Here is a 26,920-nt window from a genome sequence, read left to right on the forward strand (position 1 = left end):
GTCATGGAGACCGCGATGTTTACCTCTTTGTTCTGCAAGAGCTGGAAGCTCCATTTGGGGTAAGGAGGCTCCCATCCCGAGCTTGCGAAGTGGTTCTGTGTGGCGCTGAGGTAAGTAAACCTTGACGCTACCCCACCGATCCCCACCCGCAACCCTCCCCGCCTAACCAAATCCTTATGTCGTGGTGATGAGCCCTAATTTAGGTCCCCACCTCTCTGGGGGCTACTCAGACTTATCCAGGAGTCTTGGGTTAAATGCTGGGCTCCACACTCAGATAAATTTGGTAGCAGTCATAAAACGGACTGGACTAGGAAGAAGTGGAGAAACTCCATGTTGTCTGAGGGGACTGGGTGGGACAAGGTTCTCAGCCTGGTCAAGATCTTACTCCAGTTTCATCTTTACATATGTGAAGGCTTCAGAGATCCAGAGGCCCCTAAGAGCAGGGGCTCAGACTTTGAGGTAGAGTTGGAATTGGGGGCAGATTTCAGCCCTGTCTGAGGAAGGCAGTTCTCACGGTCCATCAGAGTTGTATGGAGATGAAGTGGGTAATTTTAGTGTTTCCATTGCTGACAGCCTTTGCCAGCTGGCTTCCCCTGTGTTGTTCCCCTTCCTGTTCTCTCCTTTCCTTTGTCCTGAAAGTTTTTAGATTCTTTTACATGTTTAACAGGTTCGATACTCAGTTGTCAGTTTACACATGTCACATTATTTCTTCTTCTTCTTCTTCTTCTTCTCTTCTTCCTTCTTCTTCCTTCTTCCTTCTTTCTTCCTCTTCTTCTTCTTCCTCCTCCTCCTCCTCTGCCTCCTCCTCCTCCTTCTTCCTCCTCCTCCTCCTTCTCTTCCTACTCTTCCGTCTCCTCCTCCTCCTCTTCCTCCTCCTCCTTCTCCTCCTCCTCTTTCTCCTCCTCCTCGTCCTCTGCCGCCTTCTTCTTCTTCTTCTTCTTCTTCTCTTCTTCTTCTTCTCTTCTTCTTTCTTCTTTCTTCTTTCTTCTTTCTTCTTTCTTCTTTCTTCTTTCTTCTTTCTTCTTTCTTCTTCTTCTCCTAGAAAACATGTCTGGGTTCATCTGTTTGGCAGAACATTACTCCATGACCCTGCAATTCTACTGTTGAGTTAAAGAAGTCAGATACAAAATAATACACACTGTATGATTCCATTTATGTTAAATTCAAAAACAGCAAAACGAATTTGTAGTGTTAAAAGTCAGGATACTGGTTATCCTGAGGGGCTTGAGGTGGAGTAACTGGGAAGAGGTTAGAGATGCTGGTAATGCTTGTTTCTTGGTTTGGGTGCCAGCTACACAGATGGATTCATTTTGTGTACAGATTATGATTTATTCAACTTTCCGTATGTATGTCATGCTTTAATAAAAATTGACATAAAAAGGACAAATTGCTTTCATTTAATCTAAAAGAGTCTACTTCTGATCAGGACTTTGGAAACCTCAAATGGCTAAACTATTACAACCTCCGCCCAAGTTCCTGCCCTCAGAGTGGCACACTGCTAACAAGAACCAGTACCACAGAGCAGATGCCCAAAGGTCCCGATCGGAACGCCTGGTCGCAGAAAGCCAGAGGCTTGTGGATGAAATTGAAAAGACCACAAGAAAATCTCAAAGTGATGTGAACAAGAAACTAGGTAAGACAACATGCTTGGCATATTCGCAAACATGCTAGGATGAGGCTGATGAGCTTAGCCATAGTGTCATGTTCAGGTGTGGCAACGTATTATTCTTGCGTATTAGAGAAAATCGAGTGTATTCTCCAGATTCTATGTTTAAGTTCACTGCCCTTAGACACAAGGTAACCCAGTCTGATTTTCAGCCACCCATCATTCATTTATTTGTTGATTTGATGCACAGTTATTGAGCATCTACGGGCATCTGTGTACTACACACGAGGCATATCACAGCGAATGATCAGAATCTCTGCTTTTTAGGGGCTTTTAGCTTAAAGAGCATAAAGACAAAAAAATTAATCATCAGAATACAGTCAGCACTTCGTATCCATGGGTTCAGCCAATTGTAGGTCCAAAATACTTAGGAAAAAAACCAATAAAAGATAACAATACAACAATTAAAAATACATATAGAAAAAATACAATTCAACAACTATTTACATAGTGTTTGCATTGTATTAGGTATTATAAGTAAGCTGGAGATGATTTAAAGTATACTGGCTGGGTGTGGTAGCAGCTGCTGGGAGTCCTAGCTACTTGGAGGGCTGAGGCAGTAGGATCCCGTGAGTCCAGCAGTTAGAGCCCACCCTGTGTGATACAGCAAGACCCGGTTTCTTAAAAAAAAATAGAAAAAGAAAGGAAGAAAGAAAGAGAGAAAGACAGAAAGGAAGGAAGGAAGGAAGGAAGGAAGGAAAAGAAAGAAAGAAAGAAAGAGAGAGAGAGAGAGAGAGAGAGAAAGAAAGAAAGAAAGAAAGAAAAAGAGGAAAGAAAGAAAAGAGAAAAGGAAAGTATATGGGAGGATGTGCATAGGTTAAATGCAAACACTACACCATTTTGTATAAAAGACTTGAGCATCCATGGATTTTGGTATCTGTCAGGGATTCTGGAACAAATCCTCTGAGGATACCAAGGGATAGTTGTATAAACAGATAGGTGCTGGGGTGGGGGAAAAAAGACAGGGGTGGAGTAGACATGAAACACTGGAAAAGTTTTTCTAGAGAAGAACATTTACTTGAGTCTTAAAAGAAGAGTCATTTCCTTTTGGCAATTCCTTACTTAAAACAGCATTTATTTATATTTATTTAAATTTCTTGAGATAGAGTCTCGCTGCATCACCCAGGCCACAGTACAGTGGCACAATCTCAGCTCACTGCAATCTCTGCCTTCCAGGTTCAAGAGCTTCTCCTGCCTCAGCCTCTCGAGTAGCTGGGATTACAGACATATGCCATCACACCTGGCTAATTTTTGTATTTTCAGTACAGATGGAGTTTCACCATGTTGGCCAGGCTGGTCTTGAACTCCTGACCTCAGGTGATCCACCTGCTTCGGCCTCCCAAAGTGCTGGGATTACAGGCGTGAGCCACTGTACCTGGCCTAACACAGTATTTAAAAGATAGTGTTCTTTAGCAAAGATCTCAGGAAAGCACATTAAAACAAAAGCTAGTGTCCTTAAATAATCAAAACAAAAATAAACATAACACAAAACAACCAACCAATATCTCGTAAATGCCAAAAAGGGATTAACCAGGGGTCACCAACTCAACTATCTATAGGGACCAAGCAGGTAGCATAGGGGTTGGGTGTAAGGCATTAGGGTTTAGTAGAGACTGTGGGGACCTGGAGAACATGTGCCCCATCTAAGGAGGAAGCTGCTACTCGATTTCAACCCATTTCTTCCAAGAAAGAACATGGGCCCAGTGTTGCCTAATTGTTCGATTTTTTTTCAAAGAAAACCTGGAAAGCTGGAATTTATTCACGTTTTCAATGTTGGTAACTGATTTAATTTATTTATAACACTGGGTCAGCTGTTCAAACACATTTATGGATCAAACCTGGTCTGAGGACTGGAGTTTCTAATTTCCAATAAACTAAACCTTCAGGTCAGCAACGTTAGATGTTAGGCTCTCCTTATAGGTTGACCCTTACATTGATACCACCCTGTAGATAGGCCTGTTCTAAATATTATTCTAAATAATAATAGGTAGGTGTTAAAAATGAGAAGGCACCCGGGTGTGGTGGCTCATGCCTGTAATTCCAGCACTTTGGGAGGATGAGGTGGGCATATCACAAGGTCAGGAGATCGAGACCATCCTGGCTAACACAGTGAAATCCTGTCTCTACTAAAAATACAAAAAATTTATCGGGTGTGGTGGCACGCATCTGTAGTCCCAGTTACCCAGGAGGCTGAGGCAGGAGAATCGTTTGAACCCAGGAGATGGAGGTTGCAGTGAGCCAAGATCACGCCACTGCACTCTAGCCTGGGTGACAGAGCGAGACTCTGTCTCAAAAAAAAAAAAAAAGAGAGAAGGCATTATTCATTTTCACAATACTGTGTTTCAGTATATATGGGGGAAAAAGTGAACCTTCATTGATTCACTGAATCATTTTAAAAATTAGCCATTAGGCATTAAAAAAATCAAATATGTAGGAATGAATCTAGCAAAAGATGTGCAAGTGTTTTGCACTGAAAAATCATTTTTGCAAGAAATTAAAGAAACTCTTAGTAAATGCAGGGATTTATGAGTTAATGGATTGGAAAACCTAGTATTTAAAAGTGTTGATTCCCTTCAAAAATTAATCTATAGATTCAATGCAAATCTCAGCAGGTTTTATGGTGAAATTGGCAAATTGCTTCTAAAATTCATATGGAAATGCAAAGCATCAAGAATAGGAACTAGGCTGGGCGCGATGGCTCATGCCTGTAATCCCAGCACTTTGGGAGGCCGAGGCAGGTGAATCACCTGAGGTCAGGAATTGGAGACCAGCCTGACCAACATGGCGAAACCCTGTCTCTACTAAAAGTATAAAAGAAGTAGCTGGGCATGGTGGCACGCACCTGTGATCCCAGTTACTCAGGAGGCTGAGGCAGGAGAATCGCTTGAACCCAGCAGGCGGAGGTTGCAGTGAGCCAAGATTGTGCCACTGCACTCCAGCCTGGGCGACAAGAGTGAGAAGCCATCTCAAAAGAAAGAAAAGAAAAAAATAGGCACAACTATCTTAAAGAAGAACACAGTTGGAAGACTTCTACCATAGGTACTGAGAGCTGTGACAAAGCTATGGTAATTGAGACAGCAAAGTATAAGTGGGGATAGACCTGTTGACCAATGAAACATGACAGAGTCCACAAACAAACCCACACACATTCATCTGAGTATGACAAAGCAACACTACAGTGTAATGGGAAAAGGAGAGCCTTTTCTAATTGGCAATTAGATATTCATATAAAACAATGATATCCTGGCTGGGCGTGGTGGCTCATGCCTGTATTTGGGAGGCCGAGGTGGGAGGATCACAAGGTCAGGAGATCGAGACCATCCTGGCTAATACGGTGAAACCCCATCTCTACTAAAAATACAAACAATTGGCTGGGCATGGTGGCAGGCACCTGTAGTCCCAGCTACTCTGGAGGCTGAGGCAGGAGAATGGCGTGAACCTGGGAAGCGGAGGTTGCAGTGAACCGAGATCACGCCACTGCACTCCAGCCTGGGCGACAGAACGAGACTCCATCTCAAAAAAAACAAGATATTCCAACCCCTACCTCATATTTTCTATCTATCTATCTGTCTGTCTATCTATCTATCTACCTACCTACCTACCAGCAAATCTAAGTGGAGTGTATATCTACACGGGAAAGGTGAAACTATGACACTTAGGGGAGAATATCTTTATGATCTTTATGACTTGGAGAAGGCAAAGATTTCTTATTCTTAAGCAGGACTGAAAAGAGACATTCATAGAAAAGAAAAACAATAAATTAAACTATATTAAAATGAAGAACTTTTGTTTAACAAAAACACCTCATCAAAAGGCTAAACAGCAATCTAAAGAGTAGGAGAAGATGTCTGCAATATATGTATCTAACAAATCCATATCCAGAATATATAAAGAACTTTTAAGAATACAAAAGAAGGCCAGGCGCGGTGGCTCAAGCCTGTAATCCCAGCACTTTGGGAGGCCGAGACGGGTGGATCACGAGGTCAGGAGATCGAGACCATCCTGGCTAACATGGTGAAACCCCGTCTCTACTAAAAACTACAAAAAAAAAAAAAAAAAAAACTAGCCGGGCGAGGTGGCGGCGCCTGTAGTCCCAGCTACCCAGGAGGCTGAGGCAGGAGAATGGCGTGAACCCGGGAGGCGGAGCTTGCAGTGAGCTGAGATCCGGCCACAGCACTCCAGCCTGGGTGACAGAGCGAGACTCCGTCTCAAAAAAAAAAAAAAAAAAAGTACAAAAGAAAAAGACAGATAATAAACAAATGTATAAAACCTTGATAGACACCTTACAAGTGAGGACATTCAAGCAGCCGATGAACACGTGAAGAAGTGCTCTAATTTTATGAGTCATCAGGGACATACAAATTAAAATCAAGTTGAGATGCCATTATACAGCCATGGAATGGCTACAATTAAAAAGAAGGAAGAGAACAAGAAGAAAGGAGAGGGAAGAGGATGTGGAGCAACTGGTACTGTCATACTCTGCTGGTGGAAATATAAATTGCTATAATCACTTTGGAAAGCTTTGGCGGTATTGACTATAGTTGAAGATATGCCTACTTTTCACCTGGTTATTCTACCTTTAGAGTTTTATCATATAGGAATATACGTTTACCAAATATATATGCTGCAGTGGCCAAAGGAGTGCCATTTGTAATGGCCCCAAAGTAAAACTACCCACATGCTCATCAAAAGTAGGATGGATAAATATGCTATACTTTACAGCAGAGAGAATGAGTGGTCTACAGCTATACACAACACTACAGATGACTCTTACAAACTTAGTAAGATGTTGAGTGAAATAAATGACACACAGATAAGTACATGCCGTATTATTCTATTTATGTAAAGTAAAGCAAACCAAATAAAAGGGAAAAATTAATCTATACTGTTAGAAGTCTACCGTGGTGTGTGGCATGATAGGAACTGGAAGGGGTCATGAGAGACCTCCTAGGATGCCAGTTATATTCTGTTTCTTGAGTTGGGTCTGTGTTATATGTGTGTGTTCACTATGAAAATACATTGAATTTTATGATTTTATGATATGTGTACTCCTCTGTAGGTTTTTGATATTTCAATAAGAAGTTAAAAATAACTTGCAAGTACCTGTGCTGGTGCTGATGATACAGATACACCAGACTAGTGTTTGCCCTTGGGGAGCTTGCAGTCTGAAAGTAGAGATGAGTCCAGTACAGGATACCCAGGATACAGTGTGATTCATTCCATAAGTGGCACCAATAAAGCACCGTCAAATTGGAGGAGAGGGCAAATCACTTCCAACTGGTCACATCCAATGACTGCTCAATTTCCCAATCTAACGCTCACTTAGTGTTCATCCAACTTGACCTCTCTACAATACTGGATGCTCAAAACTGGATGCGTCCAGTTACTTTTAGAATTCTATGGCACACATTTTTCCCAATTCATTTCCTTTCTCTCTGGCCATTTCTTCCTCTTCTCTATTGTTGATGCTTCTTTCTCCATTCATTTCCTATTGGTGTTCTTTAGTGTTCTGTTCTTGGTCTTCTTAGCTTTTTCTTCTCTTCCTTCTATGCAATCTCTCTTGATGACCTCATTAGAAATTTTATCACTATTTTCTTTGTGTTATTGGTTTGCAAATAGAAATCTTCAGCTCTAATTTCTCATGAGAACTTTTTGGGGAAATAGAGAACTACTTGCTATATATTGCCACCTAGATTCCTTCAGGCACCTCAAAATAAGTATATCCCAAGATGAACTCATGACTGTCCTTCAAAGCTTGCTTCTGCTTCTGTAGTTCCCTATCCTGGTTAATGGGACCGGAGCTCAATCATTCATTCATTCATCCTTCAAATAGGTCTGACCCTGTGCTAGATGCTTAGGAGTAGAACATTGAAAAAGACTGATACGGCCGGGCGCGGTGGCTCAAGCCTGTCATCCCAGCACTTTGGGAGGCCGAGATGGGCGGATCACGACGTCAGGAGATCGAGACCCTCCTGGCGAACACGGTGAAACCCCGTCTCTACTAAAAAATACAAAAAAACTAGCCGGGCGACGTGGCGGCGCCTGTAGTCCCAGCTACTCCGGAGGCTGAGGCAGGAGAATGGCGTGAACCCGGGAGGCGGAGCTTGCAGTGAGCTGAGATCCGGCCACAGCACTCCAGCCTGGGTGACAGTGCGAGACTCCATCTCAAAAAAAAAAAAAAAAAAAAAAAAAAAAAGACTGATACATTCTACTATGCAAGAGAGACAAAACACAAGTAAAAAGACAAGTAACTAAAATTACTGTAAGTTGCTGGCCTAGATGAAGGCAATGACAGTAAAGATGGAGAGAAAAGGTGCTCGATAATATGTATGTTGGATTTATGAATGAATTTTAACAACAGAAGTCAAGGAGATAGCTTGGACAAAATAATAAAGGCAGGATGAGTGTGACATTTATGGGGAATGAGTAGAGAGGTCCAAGTTGATGTATAGAGTACGTGAGGAAGAGCAGCATGATGAAGATGAGAGGGAGATGAGGCAGGGCCAAGCCTGAGGAAGACCTTGAATTTGGAAGGTTCAGTTCAGTGAGTAGCCTGTTAGAATTTAAGAGGTAACGCTAGAAATCTGGAGGTAATCACATAAAGATGGGTAAGGGGAGCCATGAGTGTAGATTAAATTACCCAAAGAATGTATTGAAAGAGAAGAAAAGGGCACATGAGTTGAAGAGGACCAAGAGAAGAGCTGAGGAACAGAAGTTCAGGTGGAAGGACAAAAAGAAGAGACCCAGGTTATGAAAGCCAAAAAATGAGGTTTCACAGGCGAGGAAGTCTTCTATTGTATCAGTGGTTGTCTAAATGTCAAAGAGGCTGAGAGCTGAGCCAAAATAAATTTGGACTGGTGACTTGAAGATTGGTGACCTTTGAGATAAGAGATGTCCAGTAGGGTAGTGGAGGGTACACAGTGGAGGTGAAAATCAGTTACAAGGTGTCAATGGGAAGATGCCAATCTACCTGGTGGATTGAGCACATGGTTTGTCTTCTCTTCCTTTTAGAATTGCAACAAAATAGCAGTAAAGAATTAATAACAGTAAAGCTAACAAGTAACAATAAAGCTATGCCCCAAGCATAAGAGAGATTGAGACACACACACACACACACACACACACACACACACACAGAGTTAAAGAGGAAGCAACAGTAAACAAATGATGAAATCAAGATTTTAGAAAGCAAAGGTCAACTGGTAACAGACCTAGGGACTGCAGAGTCAGGGTGGGTAGAGAACAATAAGAAGCCAGTTGATTCGTGCTACAGAAATCTTGCAGTGCTCAAAACTGGATGCGTCCAATTACTTCTGAAGCTGAAGGGTCAGGATAGAACCAGAAACAAGATTGGTTGAAAGTCTTTAAAAAGAGCTTCCTCTTCACTCTGGCTCTCCCTCACCCCAGTAAAAGGTAAAAGGTTAAAGGTTAAAGGGTTCAATGAATGTCTACTTAGTGATTCATTCATTCCTATGTGTACATAGTAATTCTTCCAGCTGGTTCCTAGGACACTGGTAGCCAGGCTTCTACCCTCAGGAAGGAGACTGGAGGACTTCTCTGTAGAGAAAGTAGAAAGTAACCGGCCCAAAAGGAAAGATCTATAGATATTAACATTTGAGGATTCTCCAGCAAGATGCCAGGGTCTTACCTGATCACTCTGTACAGTAAAGCATTCTGGTTGACAAGCACTGTCCCTGTAGACAGCATTTCCAGGTAGCACTTTAGCATCTCGGTCTAAATCAGATGATCACCAAATAACTGAGGAAAGCCACTAACATGGCAGACACCAAAACAAATAATCAAAGACACAGAAACTCAGCAGACAGACAGTGCATAGAGAAAAAGAAGAAATATACTATCAAATCCATCAAGAATTTAGAGAAGAGATTGCATCCTTGGGACATTCAGAGGAGTCTTTAAAAAAGATAACATTTGGAGAACAAGTGTTCTTAGAAATTAAGAATATAAGAGCAGGAAAATCTTCGAAATCAAAAGAAGTGTTGAGAATCTCCAGAAAGTGGGAAAAAAGGACAACAAAAAAATAACAGCAAGGAAAAGACAAGAAAATTGGGGGATCAATCTGGGAGGCTCAATAACTAATAGGAGTTTCAGAAAGAGTATTTAGAGAAAACGGAGAAGATATGGTGGGCTCATACCTGGAATCCCAGCACTTTGGGAAGCCAAGATGGGAAGATCAGTTGAGACCAGGAGTTTCAGACCAGCCTTGGCAACATAGAGAGACCCTTGCCTCCACAAAAATAAGAAAATTAGGTGGGTGTGGTAATGTCTACCTGTAGTCTCAGCTACCCAGGAGGCTGAGGTGGGAGGATCTCTTGAGCCCAGGAATTCAAAGTTACAGTGAGCTATGATTGCACCACTGCACTCCAGCCTGGGTGACAGAGTGAGATCCTGTATCTAAAAAGAAGATGAGGAAGCAGGGCCCTAGGCCTGCCCCAGGAAACCATTTTTTTCTCCTAGGCCTCTGGGTCTGTGATGAGAAGGGCTGCTGTGAAGATCTCTGACATGCCCTGGAGACATTTTGCCCATTGTCTTGGCAATTAGCATTCAGCTTCTTGTTACTTAGGCAAATTTCTGCAGCTGGCTTCAATTCCTCCCCCCAAAATGGGTTTTTCTTTTTACGGCATGACCAGGCTGCAAATTATTTAACCCTTTATGCTCTGCTTCCCTTTTAAACGTAAGTTCCCATTTCAGATCATCTCTCTCAAATTCAAAGTTCCACAGATCTCTAGGGCAGGGCCAAATGCTGCCAGTCTCTTTGCTAAAGCATAAGAAGAGTGAACTTTGCTCCAGTTCCCAGTAAGTTCCTCATCTCCATCTGAGACTACCTGAGCCGGACTTCATTGTCCGTATCACTGTCAACATTTTGATCAAAACCATTCAACAAGTCTCTAGGAAGTTCCAAACTTTCCCACAACTTTCTGTCTTCTAAGCTCTCCACACTGTTCCAACCTCTGCCTGTTACCCAGCTCCAAAGTCACTATCACATTTCCAGATTATCTTTATAGCAGTGCCTCACTTCCAGTACCAATTCTCTGTATCACTCCATTTTCACAGTGCCATAAAGAAATACCTGAGACTGGGTAATTTATAAAGGAAAGAAGTTTAATTGACCCACAGTTCCACATGGCTAGGGAGACCACAGGAAACTTACAATCATAGTGGAAGGCAAAGAGAAAACAAGGACCTTCTTCACATGGTGGCAGGAGAGAGAAGAGAAAGTGAAAGGGGAAGAGACCCTTATAAAACTATCAGATCTCAGGAGAGCTCACTCACTATCAGGAGAACAGCATGGGGGAAACTGCCCCAATGATTCATTTACCTCCCACCAGGTCCCTCCCTCAACAGGTGGGGATTACAGCTCGAGATGAGATTTGGGTGCAGACACAGAGCCAAACCATATCAAAGGGTATGTCTGGCATGTGGCACAACAATTAAATAAGTTTGACACCAGTGTGAAATTTCAGGGCACTAGGAAAATAGAAAGATGACTAAAATTTTTCAGAGTGGAAAAAACAGGTCACATACAAAGAATCAGGAATCACAATGGCATCAGACTTCTCAAGAGAAACTCCGGAAATTAGAAGGAAATAGGGGGACACAGTCACAATTCTAAATAAAAAAGAGTTACGAACTGTAACTCAGGGCACAGCCAAAGAGAATGAAATGGTGAGGGTGGAATAGAGACATTTGCAGACTTGCAGGTTTTCAAAAACTTTACCTCACATGCATCTATTTCTTAGGAAGTTACTGAAGGATATGCGTTAGCATACTGAGAGAGTAAATCAAGGAAGAGGAAGAAAACAATCCAGGAAACGGGACAGCAACACAAGAAGAATGAACGGGATTCTTGGAAGCAAAGTCATAGGATGATAGCTACACAGCAAACTAGAGAGCAACGAATCCAGCAGAAGATTGCAGCAGGAGAAGATGCTCTAGGAGAGATATCTCCAAGGAAGAAAGAAAACTGATAGCTTACTTCATGGGTTGGAATATATTAAAGGCATATTGAGAAAAAGTTAATAATATAAAGAAAGTGAAGCAGTCACTATGCTACCCATTTTGCTATCTCATAACGTCATGTTGTAAACCTCAAATATATACAATAACATTTTTTTAAAAACAGAGTCAGTTTATGGAAGTGGAAACTGACACTACAATACAAGCAGTACATTATGACGTTTAAGATTCAAATGCCAAACTACTCATTACCAATTAAATATATGTATAACATATAGTTTTCCCAGTATAGTCATTTTTTACTTATAGTGCCCAATAAATCTGTCTTTAATTATCATTTAAAAAAGAAAGTGAAGCAAAAATGCCATTTTAACCCCTCCCCAAAACAGAAAATGTTATAAGAAATTTATCACAGTGTATGATAGGGCTCAGGTGTAAATAACATTTATATATTTATAAAATGTAAATAAACAATAAGTTTACTTATTTATTGTTTAACAAAATGGTGATACAACTATATTGGGAGATGGAAGTATGTCGTGTGAGTTGGTTAAGGGCAAATCATTATCTTTCATCATAGGAAATCAACATATAATATCAAAACTGATAATGAGTGAATAGCAGTATAAGCAAATGTCAGAAGAAGTGATAAGCGTGTTTAAAGTGGCTTCCCCCAGAAGGTGGGCATGGGTGGGGACAGGTCAGAGAGTTTCAATTCTTTGTGATACTATTTGACTTTTCAAACAACACACATTTATATCTTTGATGAAATTAAAAGTTATTAAAAACAGTAGGCACCAAAGAACTAGTGAGCGTAGAATGACACATTTGATGTGGACTGTAAGAAAATGTATCTTCCTTTCCTTCCTGCAAATAAACATTTATAAAGATGAAAAGATGCCCCAAGTAGCACAGTGCTAAGAGGAAAAGAGCATATCACAGGTAGTTTTACAACAATCCTCAAGTTGCTAATTCAAATGTTAGCTACCTTGGGATAGATTAACCCTGGTGTAACTTCCCTGTGTGCTTCAGAACAGAGACTCGAGGAAGTCCGGTTCTGGAAGAAGGAGTTAGATGACAAACTTGAGCAGCTTGTGAATGTAACCGATGATCTACTCCTATATAAGATCAGATTGGAAAAAGCCCTGGAGTGCTTGAAAGAGCCCTTGCACATTACTGAGACGTGCCTGGCATACAGGTAGGAGCGAAGGTCCTTCAAATGATTCACGTGTTGTGACAAACGAGATGCTGGGTAGTAAATGCTGGCTGTGCGCGATGGTGAGTTAGAAATGGCAATTGAGCAGGTGTTCTTTTAGAGCCTGAAGTTATCCTGGCATGCCCCTGGTGCTGGACAGTGCAAGGGGCACTGGACTTAGTTCATGCCTCAACTCTGCTCTTGAGTAACTCAACTCAAATATATATTAGGACTAGGTTTGGCTGTGGGTAGGAGAAAACTCTAAAATGACATTTAATTTAAAGAAAACGATTTCTTTCTCTCTTACATTTAAAGAGTCTAGAGATAATCAGTCCAGGGTTGGAGGGGTGGGCCACAGTTTTAGGGTTCCAGGCTTCGTCTATCTTGTTGTTCTACTGCACATGGCTTTCACTCCTAATGTTACCTCGTGGTTTAAGATGGCAGCTGGAGCTCCAGCCATTGTGTCTACATTCCAGCAAGTAGGAGTAAGTGGGGTCTGGTATTCATCATTTCTATTTGCATCCTATTGACTAGAACTTAATCACATGGCCACACCAACAGAAGCTGGGATATGATTGGCTTTACTTTGGGCAGCCAGGTGCTCAGCTAAAAAACCAGGGGTTCTGTTTCCAAGGAAGAAGGTGAGAACAGACAGTACAACTCCCAGGGGATAGTATGTCTCTCCCATGCAGAGCCACACGGAAGCACTTTGTAATCCAGACAGCACTATATGAAGGTGCTTTTAATTAGTGTTTCCCTCCTATAAATCCAATGAGTAGAATGATCCTTTCTACTCTGGGGTGATGCTGGTTTCCGGACCTGGGTCCTGCCGCAGCCCTAGCTGGAGTGCTCTAACAGGTCTTCTTGCTGTTAGCATAGTCCCCTATAATCTAGTGCACCCTCCACACCCGCTGTTCAGTGAACTTTTCCAAATGCAGATTTTTCCAGGTCACCGCCATGCTTAGAATCCTTCAAACCCCAATGGCTTCAAGATAAATTTTAAGATTCTCAGTTTAGCAAACCAAGGTTCATCATGATAGGGCCCCCAGTGACCTCTCTGGGTCCGTATCTCGTTCCCAATAGCAGGATGCGCTTAGGTGTGGGGAGCTACTTGCAGTTTCTCAAATGCACCATGCCCCCGTCTTCCTGGAAAGCCCTATTCTTTCCGTAAGCTTAACCAGGACCCTTTGCAGGAACCAGGCAGCAGTCTCTCCAGCCAGATTTAGAAAGTTTATGCAGCACAGAGAAATAGCAGCTCATCACAGAGCTCAACACCCAGTTGGCTCAAGTCTAAGCCTAAAGATAATGATAACGTAGAGGCTGCTAAGTTTATTGAGCATATACTATGTGCCAGGTACTGTAACTTATACTTTTACAGCTCATTCGTACTGTGCCACAATCCTATGAAGTACTAATAATGATCCCTGTTTTACAGAAAAGGAAACCAAGGCACAGGTAGGTTACACAGTGACTAAAGGCACGCAACTAGTGAGTAGGGGAACCTCCTTTCCAAGCACTATCATGCAGGTTGAAAAAGAGCAAAACGTCGTGCAGCAGGGTCAGTTTGGGAGGAGGACGGCATCATGGCTAGAAGCGCAAGTGATACACAATTCCGTGACACTGGGTAGGTCACTTAATCTCTCTGAAACTCAGTTTCCCCATCAGTACCTGAAAGGGCTAAGAAAGAATGTTTATAAAAAGCTTAGCACAATGCCTGTCACAGAGTAAGTGCTCATTGGCAGAGGCAATATTACTATTGGTGTTATTACTATTAATAGTTATTATTACTATAAAACATCTTTTTTTTTGAGACGGAGTTTCGCTCTTGTTGCCCAGGCTGGAGTGCAATGGCGCAATCTCGGCTCACCGAAACCTCCACCTCCTGGGTTCAAGTGATTCTCCTGCCTCAGCCTCCTGAGTGGCTGGGATAACAGGCATGCGCCACCACTTGCGGCTAATTTTGTATTTTTAGTGGATTCAGGGTTTCTCCATGTTGGCCAGGCTGGTCTCGAACTCCTGACCTCAGGTGATCCACCCGCCTCAGCCTCCCAAAGTGCTGGGATTACAGGTGTGAGCCACTGCGCCCACCCTAAAACATCTTTCTATATTCAATTGTTTGTCTAAATACTGAATGAGGATCAAGGAAGGAAACAGGTCTTTAATCTATTATTATTATTTTAAACTTTCTTCTTCTTGGGAAAAAAGGTCCATTTGGTTGCAAATCAATACCACAATGAGATATCATCTCATGCTAGTTAGAATGGCAATCATTAAAAAGTCAGGAAACAACAGATGCTGGAGAGGATGTGGAGAAATACGAACACTTTTACACTGTTGGTGGGAGTGTAAATTAGTTCAACCATTGTGGAAGACAGTGTGGTGATTCCTCAGGGATCTAGAACTAGAAATACCTTTTGACCCAGCAATCCCATTACTAGGTAAATACCCAAAGGATTATAAATCATTCTACTATAAAGACATATGCACACGTTTGTTTATTGCAGCACTATTCACAATAGCAAAGACTTGGAACCAACCCAAATGTCCATCAATGATAGACTGGATAAAGAAAATGTGGCACATATACACCATGGAATACTATGCAGCCATAAAAAAGGATGAGTTCATGTCCTTTGCAGGGACATGGATGCAGCTGGAAACCATCATTCTGAGCAAACTATCACAAGGACAGAAAACCAAACACTGCATGTTCTCACTCATAGGTGGGAACTGAACAATGAGATCACTTGGACACAGGGCAGGGAACATCACACAATGGGGCCTGTCATGGAGTGGGGGGAGGGGGGAGGAGTGGCATTAGGAGATATACCTAATGTAAATGATGAATTAACAGGTGCAGCACACCAGCATGGCACATGCATACATATGTAACAAACCTGCACGTTGTGCACACGTACTCTAGAACTTAAAGTATAATTTGTAAAAATGCAAAGAAAAGAAAAAGAGAGGAAAAAGTCCATTTGGCATGTTTCAGACCAAGTGACCAGTCATCAATCAATTTTTCTTCCTTGTGTTTGGATATTTTGAAGTCACATAGACACCAGCTAATACCTGTCACCCACTGCCTCATCGGATGGATCAGGTGACACTCAAATCAGTTGTGCAGGTAGCTCTGGGTGTGCAGACGTTAGCCAACGTTGAGTCACCTCGTGTTGCACATGTTGGTTGACTGGCTGCCTTTCCCCCTGCCAGGGAGAAACGCATTGGCATTGACCTGGTGCACGACACAGTGGAGCATGAGCTGATAAAGGAGGCTGAGATCATCCGGGGCATTATGGCTCTGCTGACCCGTACCTTGGAGGAGGCTTCCGAGCAGATTCGGTATGACTCTTCGGCCTGCCTTCCACATCTCCACTGGGAATTTTGAGAAGAGGCAGTGTCCACAAAAGCTGGGCTTCATGGCACAGAAAGAAAGGGGTTTAACACTCCTACTCCCACTTTGTATCCCCAGATCACCCTAGCACTCAGGGTAAGAGCTGGCCACATCCCTCATACATGGCAGCCGCCCTCTGGTAAGGGTGGGGATGGAGCTGGACTTCACCCTGGTTATAAACTGGAGGGCGCTGGAGCCCACTGGCGAGGCTGACCCCTCACACACAGGAGGCTGCAGTGGTGACACTGGAAAGTGTCACAGTAGAAGGGGGGATCTCCAAGTCCACGTTTGGTCATGTTGATTTGTCACTGGGCATCAAATGGTGTATGAGTGTTGGGGTGATGGGAGGCGGAGTGGGGCAGTACCGTCATCCTGCACCAGACCTAGCTGCAGCTTCACTTTCCAGGACCTCCCCGAGGACCTGTGGGTGCCACCTGGGCACTCCAGAGGCAGAAACCCAGTTTACTTTCTCCCTTCAGGATGAACCGCTCTGCCAAGTACAATCTTGAGAAGGATTTGAAGGACAAGTTTGTGGCCCTGACCATAGATGATATCTGCTTCTCACTCAACAACAACTCACCAAACATCAGATATTCTGAGAACGCCGTGAGGATTGAGCCAAAGTGAGTGGGCCTTGCCGTCTTCCTCCCTCCTGGTGATGTCCCAGTGCTTCTCAGACAGGCAATACCTAGTGACTCGTCCTTGCAGCTGGCTGAGCTTGGAGGTGGTGGGCTTGGGAAAAGGGCGGTGCTGAATGGTGACCTTGACATTGGGCCCAGAGGCTCCCGATCCTCCAGGTTATGCCCAATAACTAAGAAAGTCTGACATCAAACCTTTAAACCTTTAAAGACTAAAACAATTTATTCCGTTATCTATACATCTTTTTAACAAGTAAAAGAATCTAAAAATGTATAAAGAGCAAGTGAATTTTTCTCCTTTCCTTTTTTTTCCTTTCTTTTTTTTTTTTTTTTTTTTGAGATGGAGTCTCACTCTGTCACCCAGGCTGGAGTGCAGTGGTGCGATCTTGGCTCACTGCAAGCTCTGCCTCCCGGGTTCACGCCATTCTCCTGCCTCAGCCTCCCGAGTAGCTGGGACTACAGGCGCCCGCCACCTCGCCCGGCTAATTTTTTGTATTTTTTAGTAGAGATGGGGTTTCACCGTGTTAGCCAGGATAGTCTCCATCTCCTGACCTCGTGATCCGCCCACTTCAGCCTCCCAAAGTGCTGGGATTACAGGCGTGAGCCACTGCACTCGGCCATCCCTTTCCATTTTTATATCCACTGAGATAACTGGTGTTAGCTGCAGGTTCACACAAACATATGTACGTATGCACTCATACACATATGGTTAAACTTGTTTAGTTTATAAAAATGAGATTATACTATGTACCTTTTCTGTGACATCTAATTTGCATTTTTCAGTTAACATTATATCACAGCCTAACTCACTCTAATTTTTAAAACCTTCTTTTTGAAATAAAACATACATATAGAAAAGTGCACAAGTTCGAAGCATTCTCGTTGTGTTAGTTATCTTTTGCTGTATAATAAATTATCCCAAAACTTTGCAGCTTAAGACTATAAACATGTATTATCTCATGGTTCCTGTGGGTGGGGAAGCCAGGCCCTGTTCAACTGGGTGCCCCAGGCTCGATGTCTTCTGAGGCTGTAGTCAAGCCAGCTGCTAGGGTTGCAATCCATCTGAAGGCTTGGCCCAGATGGGGTCCAATTCCAACCTGATTGTGGGTGATGGTGGGCCTTGATTTCTTGCCTTGTGAATTTCACCATGGGGATGTCCCATGATATGGCAACTGGTTTCTCCCATAATGAGTGATCCAAGAGAGAAAGAGAGAGAGAGAGAGAGAGAGAGAGAGAGAGAGAGAGAGAGAACCGATGACAGAAGCCACAGTCTTTTTATATCCTAATCCCAGAAGTGACAACCTTCTATTTGTGAGAGGCAAGTCAATAAATTCATACCATATTCAAGACGAGGCGATTACACAAAGGCATGAACACCAGGAGGGGGGATCACTAAGGGCCATCTCAGAGGCTGCCTCTAATCACAAACTGAACAAGTCTCACATCACCACAAGGTCGAGAAAGAAAACATTATCACCATCCCTATCATCCTATCCTCTTCCAATCAATAGTCCCTCCCTCCATCCTGAAGGTAATAACTTTCCTGACTTCTAATAGGGTGGTTTCGCCTGCTTTTCATTAAACAGCATTATATGCTAGATGTGTGTGTGTGTCTGGTTTCTTCCAAGTAACATTATTTTGAAGTTCATCAGTGTCGTTCCAGAAGACAGTTCCTCTTCAAACTAATAATTTATTCACTTGTTTATTTTAATCTATATAGATGGATGGTTTCTATTTTATTCAGTGTATTACAATCTGTCACATTAGTATTTATTTTGATGCTCAAATTATCTCTAGCTGAGCGATCTCACCCAAGTTACTTCATTTTTCTGAGCTCAGTTCCCCTCAATGTAAAATGGGGATTTGGAAAGTTAGCTCTCCTGGCCATCATGCGGATTAAATGAGATAATGTCTATAAGGTGCCAGCCCAATGCCAGAGTAGGAAGGTTGCCCAAAGGGACAGCTATTGATACTGACAGACCACTATTTGCTCTGCCTAGAGATAGGGAAATGTTCTAGGTACTTCTGGTGAGAGGTAGGTGTAGCTCGTTCCCCTTCCCCAAGCCCTTCCCCACCCGAAATATGCTGTGAATGAAAGCGTGGGGTCTATTTCAGCTCCGTGAGTCTGGAAGACTGGCTGGACTTCTCCAGCACCAATGTGGAGAAGGCTGACAAGCAGCGAAACAACTCTCTGACGCTGAAAGCCCTGGTGGATCGAATCCTGTCCCAGACAGCCAATGATCTGCGCAAGCAGTGTGATGTGGTGGACACGGCATTCAAGAATGGGCTGAAGGATACCAAGGATGCCAGGGACAAGCTGGCTGTTCATCTGGCCAAGGTGAGGTCCCTTGAGGGAGCATGGAAGAAGAGCAGATTCAGGAGGTTTCACCATGGAAAACAAGAATGTCCCCTGGGCCAGACCGCTAGAATTCTGGGCTTGGGATATTGGGTTAACTTGTGGGTAAAGGTCATTCCTATCTCTCCAGCTTAGCGGCAGGCTTTGCATTTTTGAAGACTGGAGTGGGACTTTGCCCCACTCTGGGCCTCCATTTTCACTCACTGTTGCAGAGAACACAAATGCAGAGGGCAGAACCCTGAGGCTTAGGGGCTGGCTGCAGCTTTGTGCCTGGCTGTCTTCCCACTCCAGTTGCCATTCCTCCGTATGTGAAATATAGAAATGGACTACATGCTCTCACATGTCCTTTAGGGCTCTGAAGCTACAGGAGTTAATGCAGCCAGTTTCTCCAAACCGGCTGTAGCTTTAGGACTCTAGCCGGTCGTTTCTCCTGGTTATCCAGTGTTGTGCTGGTAAACTGGCCCTCAGAGGGTGTTTTAGTCCACTTTCACACCACTGGAAAGGGCTCCCCAAGACTGGGTAATTTATACAGGAAAGAGGTTTAATTGACTCACAGTTCCGCATGGCTGGGGAAGCCTCAGGAAACTTACAGTCACGGCAGAAGGTGAAGGAGAAGCAAGCACTTTCTTCACCAGGCGGCAGGAGACGGAAAGAGTGCATCGAAGGAAGAGTGCACCGGAGGAAGAGTGCACCGGAGGAAGAGAGTGCACCGGAGGAAGAGTGCACCGGAGGAAGAGTGCACCGGAAACTGCCACTTTTTTAAAGCATCAGATCTCGTGAGAACTCCCTCACTGTCATGAGAACAGCATGGGGGAAGCTGCCCCCATGATCCAATCACCTCCCAGCAGATTCCTCCCTCAACATGTGGGGATTACAATTCAAGATGAGATTTGGGTGGGGACACAGAGCCAAACCATATCAGAGGGGGTTAGTATTTGTACTGCAAATACAATGTGGGAGCATTTGTACTACAGATATCGGCAAATTCTACAGATTAGGGTCCTTCCTGTAGAATTTGTCGATATCTGTAGTACAAATATTCCCACACTGGTGGATTTCAAGCTACCCATTTCAGCAGGTCCCTGGCAGCCCACCCTACACTTTACTGCTGGTGCAGCTGAAACAGAGAGGGGAAGGGCCCCAAAGCGGCAGCGTGGGAGTGGAGCCCAGGCCTTCTCAGCCCCTGAATCCCTGTCCTGTTGCCACATCCTGAACACTCCCTCCCGGAGCTCAGAGCCCAGCTGCGGACAAGATTTATTTCTGTGATGTGCAGGAGAAACCAGAGTATCATCGAGGGTGAAACTGCAATATTCAGCAAACGGAGAGGTAGACTAGCCTAGTGGAAATCGGTAGATGTCAGAGCCAGACATCTTGGGTTTGAAGTGTGGCTTCAACACTTGCCGTGGGACCTTAGGGAGACCCTGAAGCAGGGTTTTTGAGACGGAGTCTCGCTCTGTCGCCCAGGCTGGAGTGCAGTGGCCGGATCTCCGCTCACCGCAAGCTCCGCCTCCCGGGTTTACACCATTCTCCTGCCTCAGCCTCCTGAGTAGCTGGGACTACACCGTGCCCGGCTAATTTTTTGTATTTTTAGTAGATGCGGGGTTTCACCGTGTTAGCCAGGATGGTCTCGATCTCCTGACCTCGTGATCCACCCACCTCGGCCTCCCAAAGTGCTGGGATTCCAGGCGTGGGCCACCGCGCCCAGCCAGCCCCTGTTCTTTAGTCTCCTCCTTGATAAAATGGGAAGAAACAATAGTTTTCTCCAGCCAGGGTTAAGTTAGACAACTCATATGAAATATTTAGAACAGTGCCTGGCATGTATACATTTCACACATACACACACATACAATTTGCATATATGATTAACATATAATATCATACATATAAATAATAAAAATTAGTTGATTGATGATGATGATGATGATGGTAGCCAAGGAATACTGCAGAGGCTTCCTGGTGGAATAAGAACTCAGTATAGGCCTTGAAAGATGGATCCGAGATAGGAGAGGAGCGAGGAGGGGAGAGCACTGAGAAGAGAGGAAGAGAAGAGGCTAAGGAGCAGAAACAAAGACACACTGGTAATAAAACAATAAAATAAGATGTCACGGCCGGGCGTGGTGGCTCATGCCTGTAATCTCAGCACTTTGGGAGGCCGAGGTGGGTGGATCACCTGAGAGGTCAGGAGTTCACGACCAGTCTGGGCAACAGGGTGAAACCCCGTCTCTACTAAAAATACAAAAAATTAGCCAGGCATGTTGGTGGGCGCCTGTAATCCCAGCTGCTTGGGAGGCTGAGGCAGGAGAATCGCTTGAACCCAGGAGACGGAGGTCGCAGTGAGCTGAGATCGCGCTACTGCGCTCCAGCCTGGGCAACAAGAGCGAAACTCCATCTCAAAAAAAAAAAAAAAACATAAAAATAAAATAAAATAAGATATCACTGTATGGTGATACACGGTTGGAAAACTGTCAAGTTATAAACATGTCATTGTGATTTATAGTGCTCTGGGCAACAGTGCAAAGCCATGAGAACATCACATACAGTGTGTCACCATGACTTAACTCTGCCATGGTAGTTCAGAAGCAATAATAAATAAATGAATAAGCATGGCTGTGTTTCAATACAGCTTTATTGATGGGCATTAAAAATTAATTTTATGTAATTTTCACATGACAATATTCTGCTTTTGTTTTTCTCCCCAGCCATTTAAAAATTTAAAAACGCTTAAGACAATGAAAACACAAACCACACACTGGGAGAAAATATTTGCAAAACACATATCTGATAAAGGATTATTATCCAAAATATACAAAGAACTCTTAAAATTCAACAATAGGAAAACAGACCAACTAAAAAATGAACACAAGATCTAAACAGACACCTCACCAGTACAGATATACAGAGGGCAAGTAAGCACAAGAAAAGATGCTCAACATCCTATGTCATTAGGGAATTGCAAATTAAAACAACAACACCTCTGCACGTACAGAAAATCCAAAGCACTGACAACCCCAAATGCTGTTGAGGATGTAGAGCGACAGGAACTCTCATTCACTGCTGATGAGAATGCAAAATGGTACAGTCCTTTTGGAAGAGAATGTGGCAGTTTCTTACAAGGTTAAACATACACACTTAGGATTCAGCGATCTCCTTCCTTGGTATTTGCCCAGATGAGCTGAAAACTTATATTCATACAAAAACCTGCATATGAATGTCTATAGCAACTTTATTCATGATTGCCAAAATTTGCAAGCAGCTAAGATAGGTGAATGGATGGATAAACCGTGGTACATCCAGACAATGAAATATTATTCAGCACTAAAAGGCGTGAGCTATCAAGCCATGAAAAGACAGAGAGGAACTTTAAATGCATATTGCTAAGTGAAAGAAGCCAATCTGAAACTCATACTGTAGGATATGAATCATGATTCCAACTATATGACAGTCTGGAAAAGACAAAACTATGGAGACGAAAAGGATCAATGGTTGTCAGGGTTTGGGTGGGTGGAGGAAGGAAGGAGGGATCAATGGGAGCAGCCTGGGGGGTTTTAGGCCAGCAAAACATATTCTGTATGATATTGTAAAGGTAGATACACGTAGTTATACATCTGTCAAAACCCGCAGAATCGGCCGGGTGTGGTGGCTCACGCCTGTAATCCCAGCACTTTGGGAGGCTGAGGCGGGTGGATCACCTGAGGCCAGAGGTTCAAGACCAGCCTGGCCAACATGGTAAAACCCTGTCTCTACTAAAAATACAAAAATTAGCTGGGTGTGGTGGTGCATGCCTGTGATCCCAGCTATTTGGGAGGCTGAGGCAGGAGAATCGCTTGAACCCAGAAGGCAGAGGTTGCAGTGAGCTGAGATCATGCCATTGCTATCTAGCCTGGGCGACAGTGTGAGACTCCGTCTCAAAAAACAAAACAAAACAAACAAACAAAACCCATAGAATGTACAACACAAACAGTGAACCCTAATGTAAACTGTGGACATTAGTTAATAATAATATATCAATGTTGGCTTATCAATTGTATTAATAACAAACGTACCACACTAATGGAAGATGCTAATAATAAGGAAAACCTAGGTAGGGGGGAGAAAGCATATGAGAACTCTACTTTCTGTTCAATTTTTCTTTAAACCTAAAGCAGCTCTAAAAAAATGAAAACTATTACCTAAAAAAAATTATTATTTCAGTCTGTACAAAAACAGACTGCAGACTGGATTTAGTTCATAGGCCATAGTTTGCTGATTCTTGATCTCACTCACAGCAGTAGTAGTTTTATTATAAGTGGATTGTTATCTGTGTATTTTGGATGGTTAAGGTATTTGTAAAATTTAAGAGATTTGGACTGTTTTTAAAAAATTTCTTTAAAATATATAATTACATAATTGTTTTAACCTTATAGTTTTAGTTGAAAATTTAAATTTGAAGATAGCATTAGAATATTTAAGAGAATTTAAAGCATCATCGTTTTTCACTAATTTATTAGATTGACAAATTTATTTAACAACTCCAGAAGGTCTTATTTGTTAAGATAATTCAAATCTTTTAAAAAGTTATATATCAAATTTATAAATGCTGCTTTAAATAAATATTCAAAGGACTTTAGGTAAGTTTGAAGTAGGAGCAATTATTAGTCAAAATCAGCGTAAAGTAATTGCTAATGTCTGCTAAATTTAAAAATTTAAAAACAAATAGAACTGGACTTATGAAAAGCTTAAGGAGTGTTTAAAAAGAAGCTTAAGAAAGTCAAGTGCAATTTCTGGACCTCATTGGGATATAATTTGGACAAACCAACTCTACCAAAATATATGAAGCAACTGGTGAAATTTCATCACTAAATATTATTATAATATTAAAGAATAAGTATTTTGTCTCTTTTTTCGGTGTGATAAAGGCATTGTGGTTATGTCAAAAGAAAAAAAAGAATCCTTATGCTTAGAAATACACTCAAATATTTAAGGGAAATATTTAACTAAAAGGAGATAATATGTGGGATTAGTTTTAAAATAACGAAGCTGATGGACAGCAGTATAGATGAAGCACGATTGGCCACATACTGCTCATTGCTCAAACTGATGGTGGATATACGAGGTGCCTTAGTCTACCTACTTTTGTGTATATTGCAAAAGTAGATGTACAAGTTTTTTAAAAAAATGCTTCATGAAGAAATACATTTTAAACCAGTTAAATATTAATTTTGTTAAAACCAAGTAACTTAAAAGTAGCCTTTTTCTTTTCTTTTCTTCTTTTTTTTTTTCTTCGAGACAGAATCTCACTCTGTCGCCCAGGCTGGAGTGCAGTGGTACGATCTCAGCTCACTGCAACCTCCGCCTCCCGGGTTCAAGCAGTTCTCCTGCCTCAGCCTCCTGAGTAGCTAGGATTACAGGTGTGTGCCACCATGCCCGGCTAATTTTTGTATTTTTAGTAGAGATGGGGTTTCACCATGTTGGCAGGCTGGTCTCGAACTCCTGACCTCGTGATCTGCCTGCCTCGGCTTCCCAAAGTGCTGGGATTAGAGGCGTGAGCCATTGCACCTGGCCTAAAAGTAGTCTTTTTCTGTGCATAAAGTCACTCAAACATAACAACCAAACTCAGACCGAACTGCTTTCCTTAGGCTTCCAGAGGACAGAGCTGGTGCTAGCAGGATAGGAGTGTGAGGAAATAGGCAGCTTTCTGCTCACGATACAAAGGTACCCTGTACCAAGGCGAGCAGGCGGCTTTGAGCAGCAGTGAGATCCCCACGCTGGCCAGGACTTTGCTGAGGGCATTCTTCTGTGGGTAGATGAGGTGACAATGGCCCGTCCTGTCCCTTGAGTCCATAAGGTTCTAAGTCTGGGTGAGTGACCTTGCCCACCAGCAATCACTGCTTTAGGGAAGAGAGATCAGACTCACTCTGGCATGCTGCTTAAGAAGAAATCCGAGGTTCCCTTTTCCTAACTTACGTGATCACAATGCATCTGCTGTCAGCTGTTGAGTTTTGAGGAGCACAGCTTGGCCTTACCTACTCTAATCCTTTTTGTAAGGTCATGGAAGAGATTGCTTCCCAGGAGAAAAATATTACAGCTCTTGAAAAAGCCATCCTTGACCAAGAAGGGCCAGCCAAGGTGGCTCATACGCGCTTGGAGACCAGGACACACCGGCCGAACGTGGAGCTGTGTCGTGACGTTGCACAATACAGGCTAATGAAGGAGGTTCAAGAGATCACCCACAACGTTGCAAGGTAGGTTAGCAGCCAATGGGCAGAGGGCCTTAGGGTCTCAATCCCAACTTGGATTTCAAGCAGAGGCTAGGTAGTGACCAGCGGGCTGAATGAAGCCAGCCTGCTCTGTAATGTTTGAGGAATCCCCGCTACAGGGCAGTCTCCACCACCTCCCGCCAAAATTGTTGACTTGGAGAAAATGGATCCCAATATTGAATGATTCTACAGAAGCCCACATCCAGATGTTTAGGTCAAATCTGCAGTTTTAAACATCAGCATTTCATAAGGTGTCAACGTCATGAATCTGGCCTGTGGCCACCAATTTGAAATCTCTCTCTCTCTCTTTTTTTTTTTCCAGGGCCTTTTCAGTATGCATTTTATTCTAAAATTAATGAGATCTCTGTCTTCATGAGGAGAGAGAAAGGGGAAGAGCACATGTCGATTTGGCTCCTGCACTGAACACTGGGGAACATTCTTTCCCTTGAAAAAGCAATGCATAGAGAGAAATGATTCTCTTCTGTTCTTCCTTTTCTCCCAGATTGAAGGAAACTTTAGCCCAAGCGCAGTCTGAGCTGAAAGGGCTGCATCGCAGACAGCTTGCCCTGCAGGAGGAGATCCAGGTCAAAGAGAACACCATCTATATTGATGAAGTGCTGTGTATGCAGATGAGGAAGTCCATCCCACTCCGGGACGGCGAAGACCAAGGGGTCTGGGCCGGGGGCCTCCGCCCTGATGCTGTCTGCTAATAGTAGGGCTAGTTCCAATTCTCATTAAACCACATTGTAAACAGTAGTTACAGTAGTACCGAGCTCTCATTTCAGGCTGGCGGAGCCTCTAGCCAGCCTGCAGCGACCTCTTGACTGGCATTCCAAGCCCGCTCCGGGGGCTGATTTTGGGGCGAGTTTCTTTTCCTGTGCTGCTGGTGTGGTGGTTGCCTAACAATTAAAATCCATATTTTAGCACAGGCCACTCTTACAATGTCACAGGACTTGGGGCCCCAGGACAGGGTTTCAAGACATTTCAGTTCAGATTCAATTCAATAAAGTAGTTGGGCTGGATCACCTATGTAGACCATGCCCCTCTTGCTCATGAGATGGGATGCTAACCTTTCTCTTGGCTCTCAAAATTTCTTTTGTCTAGAAAAGAATGTGGTGATGGCTGACTTAGACCCCTCTGGCTGGTCCATAGGAAGCTTATTCAAGTCCTACAAAACCTAGGTGAAGAGCAGCAGCCCCCATTGGGAGTCGTCTTGAGCCTGTAGGCACCTCTCTGGGTCTTTCTCCGGAGTAAAATTCGATCTGGGGGCAGGGAATGCGGAGTGGGTGAGCCAGGTTGCTGTTGTCTGGGGTTATGGGGTCATAGGATGGGGATATCACAGGTTGGAGGAGGGCTCTAAGGGGCGCCTGTGGACGCGCGTGTCAGTTGTGGGTGGCAGGCGTGGGAGAGGCAGCTGATGAGGGTACACAGCCTGTGTGCTGTGTGTCCACCCCAGG

General features: G+C 43.3%; 1 protein-coding gene across 1 annotated transcript; it reads left to right on the top strand.

Moving 5' to 3' along the window:
• On the top strand, positions 1-26,219 carry TEKT1 (tektin 1). The gene is made up of 8 exons (XM_033184852.1): positions 1-110; positions 1,427-1,633; positions 12,677-12,842; positions 16,053-16,181; positions 16,713-16,856; positions 18,987-19,209; positions 25,252-25,448; positions 25,966-26,219. The coding sequence occupies exons 2-8, from the start codon at positions 1,444-1,446 to the stop codon at positions 26,171-26,173; spliced, it is 1,257 nt and encodes a 418-aa protein (XP_033040743.1). The 5' UTR covers positions 1-110; positions 1,427-1,443; the 3' UTR covers positions 26,174-26,219.
• The last annotated feature ends 701 nt before the right edge of the window (positions 26,220-26,920 follow it).

This window comes from Trachypithecus francoisi, unplaced genomic scaffold (assembly GCF_009764315.1).
Source record: "Trachypithecus francoisi isolate TF-2019V2 unplaced genomic scaffold, Tfra_2.0 Lachesis_group20, whole genome shotgun sequence".
Lineage (NCBI taxonomy): Eukaryota > Metazoa > Chordata > Mammalia > Primates > Cercopithecidae > Trachypithecus > Trachypithecus francoisi.

Excerpts from the sequence above, each read along its gene's own strand:
- TEKT1 (XM_033184852.1), top strand. The coding sequence starts at position 1,444 with ATGGCTAAACTATTACAACCTCCGCCCAAGTTCCTGCCCTCAGAGTGG. Across the intron at positions 16,857-18,986 it reads GCCGTGAGGATTGAGCCAAA|CTCCGTGAGTCTGGAAGACT; the intron begins GTGAGTGGGCCT and ends GGTCTATTTCAG. Across the intron at positions 25,449-25,965 it reads ATCACCCACAACGTTGCAAG|ATTGAAGGAAACTTTAGCCC; the intron begins GTAGGTTAGCAG and ends CTTTTCTCCCAG.